The sequence below is a fragment of the Cetorhinus maximus genome, chromosome 5, assembly GCF_964194155.1.
Source record: "Cetorhinus maximus chromosome 5, sCetMax3.hap1.1, whole genome shotgun sequence".
Lineage (NCBI taxonomy): Eukaryota > Metazoa > Chordata > Chondrichthyes > Lamniformes > Cetorhinidae > Cetorhinus > Cetorhinus maximus.
In genome coordinates, this window is record NC_135883.1 from 121145865 (window position 1) to 121165497 (window position 19633).

At 41.1% G+C, this 19633-nt stretch overlaps 1 protein-coding gene across 1 annotated transcript in view; it reads left to right on the plus strand.

The window, feature by feature from the left end:
• Positions 1 to 19633, plus strand: part of mdn1 (midasin AAA ATPase 1) — a 227351-nt gene that overhangs the window by 16083 nt on the left and 191635 nt on the right. Inside the window, exons 6-10 of the mRNA XM_078542396.1 lie at positions 2255 to 2464; positions 3119 to 3250; positions 4862 to 4965; positions 5899 to 6013; positions 14645 to 14844. Of these exons, the coding sequence (XP_078398522.1) occupies positions 2255 to 2464; positions 3119 to 3250; positions 4862 to 4965; positions 5899 to 6013; positions 14645 to 14844 (761 nt within the window). The remainder of the gene's footprint in view (positions 1 to 2254; positions 2465 to 3118; positions 3251 to 4861; positions 4966 to 5898; positions 6014 to 14644; positions 14845 to 19633) is intronic.

Here is a 19633-nt window from a genome sequence, read left to right on the forward strand (position 1 = left end):
TGTTGTTAACGTTAATGTTTTCTACAAACTTGGTCAACCTTGCGGCCATTATAAGTGTGAATTCAGATTCTGAGGCAGCTTTGTAGATAAATACGTAGCCAATTGTAGTACTGACTCTCTTACTAGCAAGATCCAGAGTTAAGTCTTTTTGCCTATGTTATGTTACCCCCCTTTTTTTTTTTTGCCCTCTCCTCTCCCATCTTCTAAAGGCAGCTTTGAGTATGGTTTCTATGGAATGACATAGATCACATAAGATATACGGCACAGAAACAGGCTGTTTAGCCCAACCAGTCTTTGTCAGTGCTTATGCTCCATGCCAGCCCCCTCCCATCTTTCGTCATCGAACTCTCCTAGCACAACCCTCTATTCCATTCTTGCTCATGCTTGCCTAGCTTCCCCTTAATTGTATCTGTACTATTCACCTCAACCACACTCTGTAGTAGCAAGTTCCACTTTCTTGTCAATCTTTGGCTAAAGAAGTTTCTTCCAAATTCCCTGTTCTACAAGGAAGGTTGCATTCTGGCACCTTTTTTTTTGAAGTGGTAGTTCTTCTGTGAGTCTTAATGAACCTCAGGAGGTTATTTAAGCACCAGAAACTTTGTAGCAGGCCCCAGCCCTATTGTCACCTGACATCCTCATACAGGTACATTCTAACAGAGATCTTAAAAAATACTGCGCAGAAATGTGAGGTAATTCGGCCCATCATACTTGTACTGCCCCTCTGAAGGATTTATCCATTACTCCCCAAAACATTGCCAGTCTATCTTAACCTATATTAAATTTCCTACATTTGACATGCTTACGGTGTAGTTTCTATGCTGTCCGTTTCCTGATCTCTCAAAGCCTTTGCCCATCGTACTAGTTTGAATCCACCTGTATTGTTTTATTAACACTCCACACCAGTGTATTCTACTCCTCAGATTGCCCATTTCATTAAGTCCCAGTGTTGATGCAGACTATCCTCCCCAGATCACTGCTGCTGACCTCCTTGTTGGTATCCACGACTGGACAGTTTCAGGAACGTGGAATTTCTTTGCACTTCCTGTTTTCTACATTCTCTAACTGTCACTCCCTAACTCTGGGGCATGTGATCCTGAAACACCTCATTCTCCCAATGTCCCAGAATGAGAGAGTTGGTCCTCAAACACTTGAGATTTTCCACTCTCGGGCATCTGATGCAGTTGCATGTTCCTCGGATGCCATGTGAATCTAGGATAGCTTACATCTTGAATTCCACATACACCCTGCCTCTCTTTTCTAATGTTCTGAACCTGGCTGGAAGGAGGCGTTTATTCCTTGTCTTACCCAGGTTATGAAGCAGCCCAGGTCACTGGATAGCTAGGAAGAATAGAACCTTTGTCCAGTTTTCCCTGTAATGGTGGGAAATGATGATCAGGCACCTAGGAGATAACACACCAAGTAGGGTGTTAAATTGCAGCTGCGTAAATGTTTGCCTAGTCCCCATGTATATCATTTCTTGCTGCCATTTCAGCAGTTTAGCGCCCACTTGCCACCATGGAGCAAGTTGTCCAGGTTTTTGATTCTTTCACTGGATGCTAGTATCACTGGCAAGGCCAGCATTAGTTGCCCATCCCTACATTTTCCTAGCTGTTCCTCAAGCTGAGAATCTAGTCGCAAGCAGTTGGCAATATTTTCTGGATATACGGTTATCCTGGGCATGCAAGGACATCCACACTGCTGAGTATCTCAGGCTACATTTGAAACGAAATTCTCCGGATGAATGCTCGCTAAAGCTAAACCCTTCTCTATGCTACTTCTTTTTGTACACTACTAGTCACCCGTTATCAGACTAAACGTGCGTTCTGCACTGCAGAATTTCATTGTTTGTCTTGCAGAAACTATCAATTGTGTAAAGGAATAGGAATTGTAAATTGGATATTGGAATTATACTTAGTGCAGCAGATTACTAATTCATATTTTTGATAATAATTGTGGCCTGATTATGTAGAGATTTGTGTATACATAACTATATATAAATTTAGAATTTATGAAGAAACGTATTTGAATGTCCATAAAAGATCTCAAAATGGCGTCCTCAGTGGCAGTCAGGATAAAGCCACTTTTGAGTCTAAATTTCCTAAGAGTTTTGAAATCAGACCCTTCTTGGTGCAGCAAGTTGTCATTGCAACTCTTTGTAATGCAATATCTACCGATGACTGATTACAAATTAATGAAAGTTTATTAGATTTTGAAACATTGCTGTTTTTGACGGTACAATTTTTTCCCTTCTCAGTGCACCAATCAGCCCCTGGTGTTAGTCGCTTCCACCTATAGTTACCTGCAGAACTTGGCAATGGCAGTGGTGTCCCAGAATGCTGTACTGCTGGAAGGACCAATCGGTTGTGGTAAAACCACTTTAGTGGAATATTTAGCAGCGCTTACAGGTCGACAGAAGCCACCTGAATTTCTAAAAGTACAACTCGGAGACCAGACTGATAGCAAGGTATGAAATGTGTCAATTCTTTTTTGTAGAAAAGAGGACAGCAGTGGAATTTTGTTTCTATTCCTGGGCTTTTATTAATGCCAGCCTGAAGTCCGTATGACTAGCCTGAGATTTTTTCCTTTCTCCATTCATTTTTCCTTGGCTGTGATTGGCAACCCAGTTTATTGGGATTCGTAGATTCAATCTTGTATTGTAGCACTTTAACATTTTTTTCTTGTAAATTTGCAAATGGAAATAATGTTCCCGGCTGAGAGCAGGCATGTAATTGTCTTCAGCAGTTCCAGCAACTGGGACCAGGAATGCCCAGCAGCATTTCAGATTATCTGCCTCTCAGTCATCTTGCTTGTTCCTTCTCTCTTTCCCCCTGCCCCACCCCCATCACCCCTCAAAAACTATGCATTTGAGCACAATATCTGACTTCCCCTCTACCTGCTTAGAGTGAGAGCCTCAGGTAAATGAGCAGACTATTTTGAGATGTTATCATAAGCTTGCATTGGAATGGTTGTTTCCGAATTTGTACTTCTATGTGTTTTCTCCTCTGTTTCTAAGCTAAATTTAATGAACGGTAACTTTTTGGAGCAGAGAGGAAGTTGCATGTTTTAACAATAATGAGTCACTTAAATCCTGTTTCAAAGATGTATTTGTATGTTTTAGATGTTGCTGGGAATGTATCGCTGTGCAGATGTTCCAGGGCAGTTTGTTTGGCAGCCTGGATCCTTGACTCAAGCAGTAACCAATGGCTATTGGCTCCTCTTGGAGGACATTGACTATGCACCGTTAGATGTAGTATGTAACTCCTTGGATTATTTTACAATTTTGGTAAACCATGGTTTTGATAAAGAGAATGTGGCTAATTTATAATGTGTGCAGTGTAAGGCTACAGAGCTATTTAATTACCACCTTGTATACAGCATATACATTATTTACTATATAATTCGTCAATGCGGTCATATGCAGAATGGATATTTCTTGTCAGAAGATTCAGGCCTACAAGCGGAGCAGTGAACAACTCAAGTTGTTAATGTGCCTTGGGACCCTGAGGAAGTCCTGTCATGCACTCACATGGTACTTGGGCAAGAAGTTTAAATGATTGCTGGTTTTACCCTGGCAATATTGCTGCACGATTCCCTACGACAGTGGGATTAGATGGCCAGAACCATGGAGACTTGAGCTGTTTGTGCTGTACATAGCCTGGTTTTTAGACAGATTTACTTGGAGCTTTTCCTAGCGGGTGTAAAGCCTGCTGAGGAGCACAACTCGATGTAAATCAGCTGGCGTGTCAAAGCCTCCAGCACCCTAGGCAATGCTCACCCTCTTCCCCCGCCCAAATCAATGTTGGGGGCTGAGAGCAACATTAAAAAATACTGTAAGTTAAAGAACTGAAGATGAACCTTAAGGGACGTGCCTCCAGTTCATGAAAAAGGGGGTGTGGCATCACTGGTATTGCACTCACCATTTGGCCTCCCAATCAGCTCATTGCTGGTTTCTAACTGGAGCCAGGACTGGAAACTCTTTCGAGTTACCAACAGTCACAGATTGCAACTCTTTTCGAGTACAATCACAGTTCTTGGTTTCCGGGAGTGGGACATGAACCCACAACCCTCTGATTCAAAGGCGAGGGTGCTATGAACTGAGCCAGGACTGGAAGGTGCAAAGGCTCCAGCTTAAAATGGTAAGTGGGCAATTTTTAAATCTCCATCAGTGGCAGGCGCACCTGCTCTGCCGCTGACTGGAAACTCTGGGTGACTGAGTATAGTAGAGTAAATAGATTATTAATCTCTCTTCATGCAGTGCTCTTGTTGACAGAGGGTTGCTAATCAAGGCTTATGTCCTGTTATAACTATCGGGACATGGCAAGGAGGCAGGCCCTAGAGCTACCTCAACCAGTACATGGAGTGAACCTGCACTATTGTCATGGTTCTGCACCAGATTCTGGCCAACTGAGATAATTGGCCTCATTATTAATCCACCTTCTGTGTAATCCTGCCATTGGTAGAATTGTTATGGGGCTTCTGTCTCGTCTTGGGTTTTATGCTTAGTTGCTTGTGGGTATTTCCAACCCTTGGGACATACTAGCTACCTTGTGCGCCTGGCCTGGATGGTTTAGGCCCATAAGCAAAGCACGTTCCTCAAATCAAGCCTATTTTTCTTTTTAATTTTGTTTTGTACTTTTTAAAACGAATGGTAAGCATTCATATCAAAACTTGCCAATAGATACAACTGGTTGAATGAAGGTTACCAACCAGCTTGTTCTCTCAACAGAAGTTTTAGTGGTCAGATGTGAAATTGTGTTGATGCATACAGATAACTTCAATTATCATTCAGTTGCATATTCGACTGGATATTTTAGTTTTCTTCAAGTCTTTATTTGACTGCATAATGCCTTCTACATTGCAGATATCGGTGCTGATACCTCTCCTGGAGACTGGAGAACTTTTGATTCCTGGCCATGGCAATTGCATAAGGGCCGCACCTGGATTCCAGTTTTTTGCCACTCGCAGGTTAGCACCACGAGCAACGGTTGTCCTTATTGTTTGGGAATGACTAGTATACTAGCACAAAAAGAAAAGATGTTGAAGAATATTGCTGAAAACAAAACCCAGTGGGTAACATTTTCAACTTGTTGCTCAGGTGTGAAGCTGAGATTGCTGATCATCTGCCGATAAAATTACTGAAAATCTCTGGCTGATTCTGTAACAGGCAGCTGATCTGAAATGCCAGTTTTGCACTTGGGTGACAAATTGAAAGTCTACACCTATGTCACTGGCACCAGTCAAACCACGTGTTCTATTCTGGGAACTGTGCAGCCTAGAGCTTGCAATATAACAACTTATACCTTTTCTGTGTATATTTAAATACAATTCCAACTCTTAAGTTTTCTTGCTTTCTATAGCCCTCAAATGTAAAACCTGTAAGCAGTTGCTGCCAGGCCTATTTAGTCATTCTTCAGCACAAATGATGGGTGGCTTGAGACCAAGCTGTTGATGATTTTGACAAGCTTATTCTGCCCCCACCTCAAAGGACATTGATATGGAAGAGAAAATGGTCATTCTAATATCCGTTTGTTTGTAGTAAAATTTCTTTGCACGTCTTCGCAGAATCCTAGCAATTTTATGAAAAGCACGGTTGGAAATAAAAAAAAAAATTCCTGCTGAGGGTCTTGTATTGAGTAACTTTACAGTGGATGCCAACTTGCATAATTTGTATTGAGTAGAGACGCAGTGAAATCTATGCCAGGCACTTTTAGCTAAGCTATATTTGCCTGCTAGAGTTAAGACAAAGCAGCAGTACATTGTTGTGATTTATTGCTGAAGATAAACTGCTGTTCAGCAGGATATCTGACAACAGAAATTGAGTTGTGCCAAATGCTGAAGCTTGAGCTATTTTTCTTTCTTCACCTACAAGTCACTGAATTTGTATGTAACCTTTTCTAGGTTATTCAGCAGCAATGCTGGTTGGTATAGACAACAAAACAGTCATGCAACTTTGCTGGACAAACTCTGGACCAAAATCCAGTTGGACAACATGAACAGGGCAGAGCTGAAAGAAGTGAGTTTATTTTAATTGGATCCTTTCGTCAGTTTTCTGTTCCAATTCTATTGTGACCATCCCTTTTTTTTCTACCTTCACAACTCCATCCCCAACCCTCAAAGTTACGTTCAGGTGTTGAGACCAATGGAATAGGTGTAATTCTCCAAACTTCTTTGTGCTTTATTATGTCCTAAACATGCTATGCATTATCAAAATCTGCATCTGTCTGCCAACAGCTCTATGCATTTGTGCCCTCCTGCACCACTGTACATATGCAGGCTTATTCATGATGCTTGATTTTGTACAAGTGAGGTACCTTGGGTCCTAGCAGTTTGCAGCATAGGAGGCCATTCACCCCACAGAGTCTGTGTTGACTCTTTAGAGAAATCCAAAGCTAATTCCCCTGCCATGTCGCTCTTGGTCTCCCTGTGTCTTCCTCATTTTTTTTTAAAAGATCGAATGATTTCGGTCTCGACTATTCCGAGGTAATGCATTCCATCCTTTTAACATTCCATATAAAGAGATTTATTCCAACCTCATTCATTTTAGTTACAATTTTAATTTGATAATCCCTCATCACTGACTCCCCAGCCAGTGAAAACAGTCTTTCCTGGTCAAGATCTTGATGGTCATTTTTATAATCGGCGTCAAAACGGCACACAAAACAGTAATTGTGACTTTATTGTTTTCGTGTACAAATTGATCATAGCCGCCCCTTTTCTCCTATGGTTTTTTCATCCTATGCTTCAAAATAGTAAAATGTCTATTGTCTCTCATTTCTTGAAAATGCAAGTGCAGGTTATTAAATGATGTTTGACCTTCCAGATCTTTCTACTCATCCATATCCTTCAGTGGTTTTTCCATTTTAATCTCTGCTGCTTTCTTTGTTTGCCTTTCCAAAATGCATCACTTCACACTGAGCAAACAGCTAAAAAAAAAAACTCATTCTGTCAACATGTCTGTTCTGAAAGTTTTGCACAGAGTTACTAGTTTATGCCGTCTTGCTTGCCGTTTCTCAAACCCTGACTTTGTCTCAGCACATTGATATCATGCTCCCTATAACCAAGCCCAAATCATTTATATGGTGAAGACAGAAGTGGACCTTGTCAATACCTCCTGCAACCTTCTCCAGTCTGAACAATGACTGCTAATCCTAACTCTTTTTCTTCCAGTTGCAATTTAATTTTCATTTAAACCTGCCAGGTTAATATGACCAGCACACAACTGCACAAACTTTGTCTGACTTGACAATGTTCAATGCTGAAGCTCGTTGCAAAACGGGAGACTTATTTTCTCTCTAGGCTAGGAATTACCACTTTAAAAAGGCAAATAAAGATGGGTGACGCTAACATCCCATGAGCAAATATTTTTAAAAATTAACTATAAGGAGTGAGGAGAGGGGTCAGAAAGAATCTCCTGATAAGGATCCTTTTGGGGAGAGGCGAGGTCATTTTGATTACCAGACCTTACTGAATCGCCTGCAGGCCATAAGACAGCGATTGAAAAGGAAAAATGAAGAGCAAGCAATGGAGCCAGGCTCTGACAGCAGCTCTTCAGGAACTGAGCAAGACATTCAAGGCACCACCCACCCCTAGAATACGAACACTGGGGCAGGCCATGTCTGTGATGGTGAGGATCCAAGGGAAGCTGAGCTGAAGCTCAGGTGTCCAGGAGCGAGACCTCTCGCATGGTTTTGTACATAGACCAAACATCTGGCATCTTTGTGGGCAGCCTGTTTTACCCAGCTTTCGCTTTGTAATGGTAGAAAGGAGAGAATTGGCTTGGGTAAGAATCACATGATGATAATTTTTTAAAAATATTTTAGCTCTCCAATCCATACTCTTTTTTGCAGGGCACTGGTTTCACTGTAAAGTGTTGCTCTGTAATGTCCAGTGTACCCCACAAGATTTAGCCTTGTGCCTCATCCACATCAGTATAACCACCTGTAGGAGACAGTGTGGACAATTGAGTTTTTTTTATACTGAGAAACACGTGAGAAACGTCCAAGTATTCTCAGGTTACAAGTTTAGTCATCTTGCGACAGCACCGTGTAGAGGAGTGCCCTGAGGCTGGTTCCTGTCAACTGTGTTTAAATGTTAACCTCAAAAGCTACAGAATTAATTTACTCCAAAGAAAACTTTTCTTGAGTATGTTGTCAGATCTGTTGCAAATGAGCACATGTACCTGTTTTAAAAGACCCTTTGATCTTGCTAACACCGTCCAACACTCTTTTGTTAAATGCACAGCAAGTGATGCAGCTTGAAAGAAAAACTGTTTACTAAAGGGTTGCTTTTTATAAGCGTCCACATTAATGACATTTGATTGTAAAAGTTTAAATGTTCCTGTAATGGACAATAGCTCCTCACATTTAACTCACTTAGATAAAACCTGCATTATTCGTGTTCCTCTTTAATGGAGGATTTCTATAAAACTCACAAAACACACCCCTCACTGACCTATGGTACTGTATAGTTTGTGTTTATGGTCCGCTCTCCTGGCAGAGTACAAACTTTAAAAGAAAAACGACTCTGATTTATCATAATGTGTTTTATTGGGCTTCCCAATCATGCATATTATTTAAAGGGAGATGTCTGCTGTAGTATATAACCGATCACCCAATTGAGAGTCTGTGTTCTAATCACACAGGTTGTATGGTGGCTGCAAATTCTGTGGGCTGGCAACTTATTCTATGATCTGTTATCCATGTTTAATAGCAGGCTTGTATGAGGAGAAGGGCTGTGGAGAATTAAGTGGAAACCATGATAAAAAATCAACCAGGAGCAATTTAGATTACTGTTTTAGAAAAATCTGCTAAAACATCCTATTGACTGGTTGTCTCAAAGTCCTGCATTGTGTATCTATAGGGTAGATGACCTCCTTTCACATCTCTCTAGGTCAGATTTGGGGATGATTTGTGGTCATAATAAATGCAGCCCTGGTTCAGCAATGTGTTGTTCAATTTTGTTTAAGTGACTTAAATCTTGAGGTAAATATAAATCTTTTTTCACATAGTTTGGCCTACGTACTATACCAATGAGATTGGACCCCCCCTCAACCCCAACCAATTCCCTGAGTTCCCAGTGTTACCCCCTCATTCTCTCAAATGCAGGTTCAAATAGAGTCCAAGAAAAGAGACTGCAAAGCTATAATTTTATCGCCTCAGTATAAGATCTCAGTCTGATCCAGTCAGCGTCTTTCTAACCTGTTTGACTCACTGTTGTCCATTCAGGATTTACTGGTTGGTGAATGATATAAACTTACGTATTGCTGAAAAAAGGACATGCAATACTCAAGTTCTGTACTACCAAACAACTATAAACTTATGTCTGCAAACACAGGAAACTTTTAAAATGAGGTTCTAGTTTCTATTTGGACAAACCTGACGTCACCATAAATAATTGTCACACCCAATCGAATAATTCTCAGCACTGCTCGTAACGATTTCATTCTCCCCACCCCCCACCTCCCACTGACTTCCTTCCTTTACAAAGCAGAGTAGGTTTTTTAAACTGAGTACATTTTTTATTTTATAATTTCTGTATGTCTCTCATTCATGACTCCTGGCAGGACAAACCCGATTTTTGCTTTGAGTGTCTGACTGAAAGGCGAAAAGTTCAACCAAAGTTTGTGGATGGGAATAATTTTTGTCAGACCAGAACAGGTGCATTACTGGGTTTATTAGGTGAAAAGTTCAGAAAGTGATGGGGTCACAGACGTCAATGAAACATATGCCCACCCTCTTTTGGAAGTAATGAGAGTTCCTGTGTCCTCTATTATTACAAGGGAGTCTCCCAAACCTTGCTCCCAGTTCCTCTGGTCTTGGTTCTGCGAACTAGTCACTAGAAATATAGAATTCCTGGAGCATTGTACCTGATGCCCCAGTGCTATGATGCCACACTTTATATCACTCCTGAAACATGGCGACCATTGCTGTATTCCACAGTCATACAATGTTTAAAGAAGCATTTTGGTGCCAAGATTTTACATGTGCAAAGTGACGAGGTCCAGGATACTTAAGTGACTAGTTAACCAGACTACAATGAGTCTTTTGGAGACCAGACTTTTCCCCCATCAGACACTGTCAGAGAGCCACACTGCATGTCCCGAGTTTGAGAAGCTTGTACACCCATGTGGCTGCACAATATCACAAGAAGTACAGTTGAAAGTTGTTCATTCCATCACTTTGTTTCCATTGATCCAATTTTATAGTGAGTTCAGGGACAGCTCACTGCAGCTAACACCTTCCCCTCCATGTTACTAGACCTGTGCCTTTCAGCTGAAATACACTGTTGGAGTCAATAGCATATTTGAACCTCAGGAAAAAAGACACTGCTTTTGTTTCCTCAGCTGCTCAGAACATGTCAGGAGTAAAGAAACTTCCAATTCTCACAACTGATAATCTAATGCCCAATATTACACTCAAGTCAAGTAATCTAAAATGAATTTTCAAATGATTCAACCCAAACCATTGACTAAGGAGTAATAATAGCTTAAAATCTCATGTTCTTTTATGCTTTATATAACTATTACTCCTTATTCCTATTTCTAAAGCCACCTTAATCACATTATTGTCATTAACTAAAAATATCTAACCCATTGTTACATAAGTTAGAGCAATGGGATTGTTAGCCATCTCAAAATAATTTGCTGCTTTATAACGCCAGATTCTATTAATAATGATTAACCCATTTGTTGCCATGTTGAAGTGATTCCACCATTCACACACAAGCCATGTGAAAACAGGAATGATTGTGCAATTCTATGCACTGTGGTTTGTGCTGGTGAAAGTTAAACTGCGAAGAGACAAACCATAAAGTTTTCCTGTCTGTAAATAATCTAAGCATTTGATTCACTTTCATGGAATCAGATAAACATTTAGTTTCAATATTTCAGCACAATTAGCTGCAAAGAAACCTCAGGTCATGGGGCAGAATGAAGGGTATGATTTAGTGCTGGGTGTTTAGCTCCTGATTTGTACGTTGATATTATAAGCCATCTCTTCACATCTTATGATCCCTCTGCAAAAGTGACCAACAGAGCTTCTTTGAAGTTAAATCTCAGCACAGTATGCTACTGGGAAGAATTTGTGACGGCGTTGCTGGGAGCTTGCTGCAAAATTACTCTTGCAGCTGTTTGCAACTTATAGTCACTCCACCGGCCATACTGTGTGTGGCACAGTACTGGGATGGTCCCTGGCTGGTGTTGATTGAGCTGATCTCGGTGCTACAGTTGTTCTCAACACCCCATGCCTGGGAATTGCAAACAGCAGGGCAGCAGTTCCAATCCTAGATCAATGCCCTTGACTCCTACAGAAAGTAAGCACATAGATTGGATGCAGCTACAGTGCCCCAGACAAATGAAACAGGAGGGTTTAACTAGGAATTGCACGTGGGAAAGTTACAAGAGTGGAACTGCTCCCAGCGATATTTGATGCCCTACTGTTATGGTTAAAATCTACAATGACTTATTATCTCCGAACTCCCCAAATATTGGCTGGAGTGCAGCCACTGCAAATCTGTACATGATGGCAGTGTGCTAAACTCCTGCTGTTTATTCTGTGAACTGTGGCTGGTTACGGTGCCACGGACCTAGTTCGAGTGAGGGGGCTTGGAACTGTTTAGGAGTCAGTGGTTTTCTGAGATTTGTCATCTTTAATACTGATCGCGTGGTTGGGTGGTCCATGGTGAGTGGGGCTTAGGGTGTTATGACTGATCGCAGCAGAAAATGAGTCAGTCCTGTTGGTTGGTTCTAATTAAAGAATATCAGTTACCATATGGTATCATACAGATCGGGCTTGTCCCTGGACGCCCAACCATGATTACCATTTCAGGCGGTCCAAAAGGGAGATAATTTCTATGTTTAGCACCAAGGACCACTTGGTCATAATGAATGTGATATGAATCCTTTGAGATTTACCCAGGAAGCAGTATTACACTGAACTGCAGCCATTAGTTGGAGTGTACTGCTTAATGGACAGTCATCCTGAACTTTTTTCTCAAAATAATACAAAGTATTTTTTATGTTCTACAGGCCTCCAGAAACCCATAAATGTATAATGTCCTTGGGTAATAAAGGAAAAGAATCCTGATTTGTCTAAAGTTTGAGGCAGATGATTTGAAACTTGACATATTTTTCAATTTTTTTTCTCTCTAACTGATGTCTCCAATTAACCTAAAATGATTTGATGAGCTCTCCTGTCCAGTTGAGTTTGTAAATATGCCTGCCACTGTGGAACTAAACCATACAGACCAGAGCTCACCAAGGTCCAAGTCATTGGGCTGTAGCAACATTTGGGCTGTTATCATTCACCTCAGCATCCATGGATGAGGGGTGGAGGAAACAATCCAGCCACTGTTTCTGTTCCTGTTCCTGATCAGTGTTCAGAAACACTGCTGGAAAGTGCACATTTGTTGAGTTTCGGTCAGGTTAAGGTGTGATGAGGCATAGTCAAGCAGCCTGCAATTTGCCTATTAAGAATGACAACTTGGACAAGGTACCAATAGAGCCTCAGCTGCTTGGCAAACATACCTGGCAAGAGTTTGGTACTTTCAGGAAAGATGGGGAATTCGGGGGTGGGGGGAGAGAGTAAAGTTAAATGGGGGATTGTTTTGTGGAAATACCTTGTCTGGTAAAATATTTCTAAATTCCCTAAAATTAAACCACATCAAAGATGATATCCAGTGAGATGATCATTCATGTTGTCCTTCTCATGTTAAGCAGTACACTCCAATTAATGGCAAAGACTTGTGTGAAGGTTTGATATACATAGAACAACAAATCACTTTCTGGTTGAGTGTTAAGATCCACATGGTTAATGTTCCCAGTCATAATGAATTTCACCTCGTTTCCCAAGGGTTTGAGCTGGTGTCAGAACACTGTAGTAGCCTTGTGATTTCTGTTAGGATGATGGCCAGGGATCCTGTACCTACTATTTTGCTGCAAAATCACATCACAAAAGGGATCTGAAGACCTGCATTGCAGTTTGTGTGTATTTTATAATCTATGTCATAATGTACTGTTACCATTCAGGCACCTACTAAATGCATAACAAAACAAAATGATAGTCCAATAAAGGAAGGCAGGGATGTGATACCACTTTCAGTTCATAGCCTAGTTTACGCTACACATATTCAAACCCTAGCTTGTTACAAAAAGCAGACCCCCTTTTCACAGTTAAATCTCATTTGCAATGGAAATGTTTCACTGCACCCAGAACAGTGCAGTTACTGACTTCAATCCAGAACTGGTGCTGCATTTCTTTCTGCTTTCAAGCAGGTTTGTCCTTCTGACCAGAAACCAACTATGTATTAAAGCAACTCAACTCAACTCAATCCTGTCACTAGAATGCAACAAATGCTTTCAACAGAGATATTTTAATATGATTGGTCAGTTACAAATTAACATAGTGTTTGACTAGTCCCATGGAATTCTGGTTATTTGAGGATTGAGCTGTAGTTTGTCAAACTGCAATTTTATTGTACAATAAACTTATTGAAGGGAGTAGCTCTGTTAACATCCAGGATAGGTAAGTTATATGTGTAACTAAAAGGCTTGTATGAGTTTTGTCTGCTACAGAAATGTAACATCGCCAAACAGAATAACCAACATTGCATTAATGGGCTTGAAACATGATCTCCAGTAGAATGTGAAAGATGGGGGTTGGGGTGGAAGAGAAAATTGAAAAATTCAATGCCAAAGTATTGGCCTATGGTGTATTCATCAGGGTAATGTTAAAACATACTGGTTGGGATTTAATCGAGTGCTTATAGCATGCTGTGTCTCCTTTTTAAAACTATTATTGAATTGCCAAAATTCACCCAGGAGACACATTTTGTATTTCAGTCATCTCTGCTGCTGCTTGTTCTGTTTAATTGAGTGATGCATTCAATATGGTTACTGGTGACAGAAGTTTGTTTCAGTTTTGGGCCTCACCTTAAACTGTGGCACACAACTGTTTCCGATTCCCATACCAGGCAAGACAGCAAATAGTCACCACCTGTGACCCTTTGACAGCCACAAAGGGGAGTTCCCAAGGCTGGAGATGTTGGAGTACAATCAGAGTTAAAGCTGCTTAAAGCACCATGTCAAGGGAGTGCCATGTGTATGGAGCTACGAGATATAGTTAATGTAAGAAATGTTTCTTGCTTAAAAGAGAGGCTCCTCTTTTAAACGCTTAGTAACCAGAGTTCCTTCCACAACAAGCTAGGTACTTGTTTGACCGGCACAAACTCGATAGATCGAAGGGCCTTTTTCTATGCTGTAGACCTCTATGACTCTATAAGAGTAGGCCCTTTTCACAACAGATCTAACAACATCATCTGCAAAGACTTCAGGACATGTTGTAATAGAAAATTATTCATTTTGTTGGATTATGTTTTTCTAATTCCTGTTTGAAATGTTAAATGTGTTGATGCATATTGCTCTGGGCTAGACAATAATTCCTTTGAAAAAGACCTCTGAATATCTGGCATATTTTCTGTAAACTGATTTGAACTGTACTATTGGTTTATGTCTGAATGCGGAATATCATCAGCTTCCTTCACCTCAGAGCGGCATGTAGAGGGACAACATGCACAATTTATGGTGTTGAAGGATTTTTGAATATTTTATTCTTTCAGCGTTTACGATCTTAAACTGTTTGTTTTACAGGTGTTGCTAAACCGTTATTCAAACCTGGAAATAGTAATAGATCGTCTTTTGGACATTTATTGCCAACTGACTGGCAAGAAACATCAAGGATCACAGGTCATTTTGGCTGGAAATCATGGAAACAAACAAGTGCCTGATGAATGTGAAACAAAAACTGAAGATAAAGACTTGTGCCTTGAGGGAAGAGGGTTATCTTTGAGGTTTGCAACAATTTTGTTTTCAGTAGTGACTTGTGTTCTGTTAATCTGGAGTGATTTAAAACAACATTGAAGAGAGCTTTTATTGTAAGCCTGAAATTTTGAACCTTCTGTTGCTCCAGAGGGAAATGCTTTTCCCCTACTTCAATCATTGTCCTTGGAGGGAGAGGGAATTACAGTTTCTGTCTGCTTGGCAGGATGGTTAATGCTTCATACACTAATAGAACTGGCTAAGGAGGAGTTAACAATTTCCTGTATTAGATCAAAAGAGTAGACTTGTATAGTGTTTCCAGAAAGAGTAGTAAGGCTGAGGAGTGGAAGGATTTTGGAATGCAGCAAAGGGGAGGGCCACGACATTTATCAGGAGAGAATAGAATACCAGAGGAATAAGAGACGCAAAAATAGATTATAAACATTTCTATAGATATATAAATAAAAATAGGTTAGTGAAAGTAAATCTGGGCCCATTAGAGGCAAATAAGTGAGAATGAAGGAAATGAGATGGATGTTTTCTATGTTGATTTTAAGAAAATGTTTGACAAAAGTACCACATAAAAAGCTGGTTAACAAAATTGAGGCTTGGAATAGGAGGGTCAGTGTTACCTTGGATCAAAAATTGGCTTAAGGATAGAAAATAGCAAGTTGTGGTGAATGCTTATTTTTCAGGCTGGAAGATGAAAGACAGCGATGTTTCCCAATGGTCAGTGCAAGGACAACTGTTTGTTTTTTCTTTATTATAATAATATATAGTTTATATATATTAATGCATATTAATATTTATGTATTCATTTATAGATAGGGGTCTATATATAAAACGGCTTGGATATTGGAATACAGAGAAAAATTTCAAAATTTGCCCATGATACCAAACTTGGATGTGTGGTAAACAGTTAGGATGATACCAATTGACTGCAACAGAACATAGGATAGTAGAATGGTCAGACAAGTGACTGATGGAATTTAATACAGAGAAGGGATAGGGAAAGGCAATATAGACTTAATGGCACAGTTCTAAAGTGTGCAGGTACAGAGGAACCTGGGGTTCATGTGCATCAATCTTTGGATGGTGGCAGGAGAGTAGTTAGCAAAGCATATGGGATCTTGGGCTTTATAAATAGAGGTATTGAGGTGCAAAAGCAGGGAAGTGATGCTGAACCTTTAGTTGTGGCCCAAACAGAACTTTGTGTCCAGTTCTGGTCACCCACTTCAGGAAGGCTGTGTGAATGTAGAGGAGACTTTTGTTCCGGGGTAAGTGACTTTATCCACAAGGTTAGGTAGGAGAAGCTGGGGTCGTTCTCCTTGGAACAAAGGAGCTTGAGGGGAGATTCAATAAGGGTGTAAGAGATTATGACAGGTTTAGATAAGGTTGTTTCCATTAGCTGGTATAAGGACTGGGGGACACAGATGTGAGTTTTGGGGCAAGAGATGTAGGAGATGTGAGGAAGAACATTTTTACACTGAGTGGAAATAACTTTGAAATCTCTGCCTATGAGGGCGGTAGCGGAAGAGCCGACCAGTCATTTCAAGGGAAATTGTATATGCACGTGAGAGAAATAAACTTGCGTGGTTATGGGGGTAGAGTAGGAGAATGGGGCTGATTGGATTGCTGTACAGAGAGTAGCATGGACTTGATGGGCCGAATGCCTGCCTGTGCAGTTATGACTTGACTTGATATTTTTTGTGACTCGATACTTTGTATCTTTTTAAAGTGGATACAAACTTTCTGCAAATACTGGTGAACCAAGAGTCTAACATGAATGAGGAATGTAAAAAAATCAGTATAAGTAAAGAAAAAATACTGGAGAAATTAATGAGATTAAGTGGTGATAAAACCTGGACCTGACTATCTGCATCGCTGATTTTTTAAAAAAAAACATTTTGAAGCTTTTTATCTTGTACTCATCAGGACAATCGCAAGAACATCAATGTCAGGGGAAGCAACAACTTTATACTGTATGAGAAGAGAGTGCTGATTGATTGGCAAGTGGACTCTGATTGGTAGAGGTATTGCCATGGAGAATGCACTAGTTAATGGTGATTGACAGTGAACTGCCCTGAGGAATGAACTAGCGAATGGCTATCACTTATTTTGTTTAGCTGAAACAGGCACAGGGTGCAGTGTGGCACATTTGTGTGTACTGGAAGCTACATATATTAATACACAGGGCCCTGTTTTTTGCAGACAGAATGTGTAGCCTGTTTCAGCTAAACAAAATTAGTGACGATCATTCACTATCGTTCATTCCTCCGAGTAATGTCTTGACCAATCAGTCAAGCTGCCTGGTTTAATTTTCAAACAATGCTAGGCAGTCAAATGTCAATCATCATTAACTGGTGTATTCTCCTTGGCAATGCCTCTACCAATCAGAGTATACTTGCTAACCAATCAGCACTCTCTTCTCATACAGAATGCAGTTGTTGCTTCCCCTGACATTGGTATTCTTGCGATTGCCCTGATGAGTGCAAGACAAAAAGCTTCAACAGAATGTCTTTTATCATCAGTACTCAAGTTCTGTACTACCAAATTACTATTTACTATCTGCATCCTAACTTTTAGCAGAGGTAGCTGCAGAGATGGTGGATGCATTGGTTTTGATTTTCCAAGTTTCCTTAGATTCTAGAGCAGTTCCCAAGAATTGCAGCGTAGCAAACATAACCCTATTGTTTAAAAGATGAAGAGAAAAACAGAGTACTATGGCTCGTAACTTCTGATCTCTGGAGGGTCGTACCGCCGGGAGGTACCAATGTGCTAGGGGAGCCCCCCTGATGTGCCACTGAATAATGCACATCAGGCAAAATGTCACATGAAACTTAGGGCATGTGATGTTTAATTTAAATGATTTTCCTAAATAACTTTAATGAGTGATTCATTGGAACTAGTAACGTGCTTTTAAAAACTTATATTTTTTCTTAATTAAATGCTGAGAACCTCAAGGCTGATATATCACTCATGAGAGAGAATTTTGTGCATAAGTGTCAGAGTTGCTGAATTACTGGACAGATATGATAGCAGCTGATTTAATAACCATCTTCAATATTAATTCAGGTCTTTCATGTGGATTGGTTCCAATTCCTACTAGTAAATTTGTCATCAAGATAAACTGAGGTGATGTGCTTTTCCTTTAGGCATTTAACATACTTTTAGTATTTTCTTGGGAGCATTCCAGTGCAATTCCCATGGATTTTCTTGAAGCTGATCTTCTACCATTACTGTCAAGCCAGGGGATCAACCCTAGTTCAATGCCAGGAGCAGCACCAGGCATACCTAAAAATGAGGTGTCAACCTGGCGAAGCTATAACACAGACTACTAGCGTGCCAAACAGCATAAGCAGCAAGTGATAGACAGAGCTAAGCGATCCCACAACCAACGGATCAGATCTAAGTTCTGCAATCCTGCCGCATCCAGTCATGAATGGTGGTGGATAATTAAACAACTCACTGGAGGAGGAGGCTCCACAAATACCCCATCCTCCATGATGGGGGAGCCCAGCACAGCAGTGCAAAGGATAAGGCTGAAGCATTCCCTACAATCTTGAGCCAGAAGTGCCGAGTGGATGATCCATCTCGGCCTCCTCCAGAGGTCCCCAGTATTACAGATGCCAGTGTTCAGCCAATTCAATTCACTCCATGTGATATCAAGAAATGGATGAAGCACTGGATACTGCAATGGCTATGGGCCCTGACGATATTCTGGCAATAGTACTGAAGACTTGTGCTCCAGAAGTTGCTGCGCCCCTAGCCAAGCTGTTCCAGTACGGCTACAACACTGGCATTTATCTGGTTCTGGAAAATTGCCCAGGAGTGTCCTGCGCACACAAAGCGGGACAAATCCAACCCGACCAATTACTGTCCCGTCAGTCTACTCTTGATCATCAGTAAAGTAATGGAAGGGGTCATCAACAGTGCTATCAGTCGGCATTTGTTTGGCAATAATCTGCTCACTGACACCCAGTTTGGGTTCCGCCAGGGCCACTTGGCTCCTGACCTCATTACAGCCTTGGTTCAAACATCGACAAAAGAGCAGAACTCCCGAGGTGAGGTGAGAGTGACTGCCCTTGGCATCAAGGCAGCATTTGACCGAGTGTGGCATCAAGGAGTCCTAGCGAAACTGGAGTCAATGGGAATCGGGGAAAACTCTCCGCTGGTTGGAGTCATACCTAGCACAAAAGATCATTGTGGTTGTTGGGGGTCAATCATCTCAGTTCCAGGACATCACTGCAGGAATTCCTCAGGGTAGTGTCCTCGGCCCAACCATCTTCAGCTGCTTGATTAATGACCTTCCTCCCATCATAAGGTCAGAAGTGGGGATGTTCGCTGATGATTGCACAATGTTCAGCACCATTCGCGACTCCTCGGATACTGAAGCAGTCGATGTCCAAATGCAGCAAGACTAGACAATATCCAGGCTTGGGCTGACAAGTGGCAAGTAACATTTGCACCACACATGTGTCAGGCAATGACAATCTCCAACAAGAGAGAATCCAACCATCACCTCTTAATGTTCAATTACATTACCATCACTGAATCTCCCACTATCAACATCCTGGAGGTTACCATTGACCAGAAATTGAACTGGATTAGCCATATAAATACTGTGACTACAAGAGCAGGTCAGAGGCTAGGAATCCTGTGACGAGTAACTCCCCTCCTGACTCCCCAAAGCCTGTCCAACACCTACAAGGCACGAGTAGAGTATGATGGAATGCTCTCCACTTGCTTGGATGAATGTAGCTCCCACAACACTCGAAGCTTGACACTGCCCAGGACAAAGCAGTCCACTTGTTTGACATC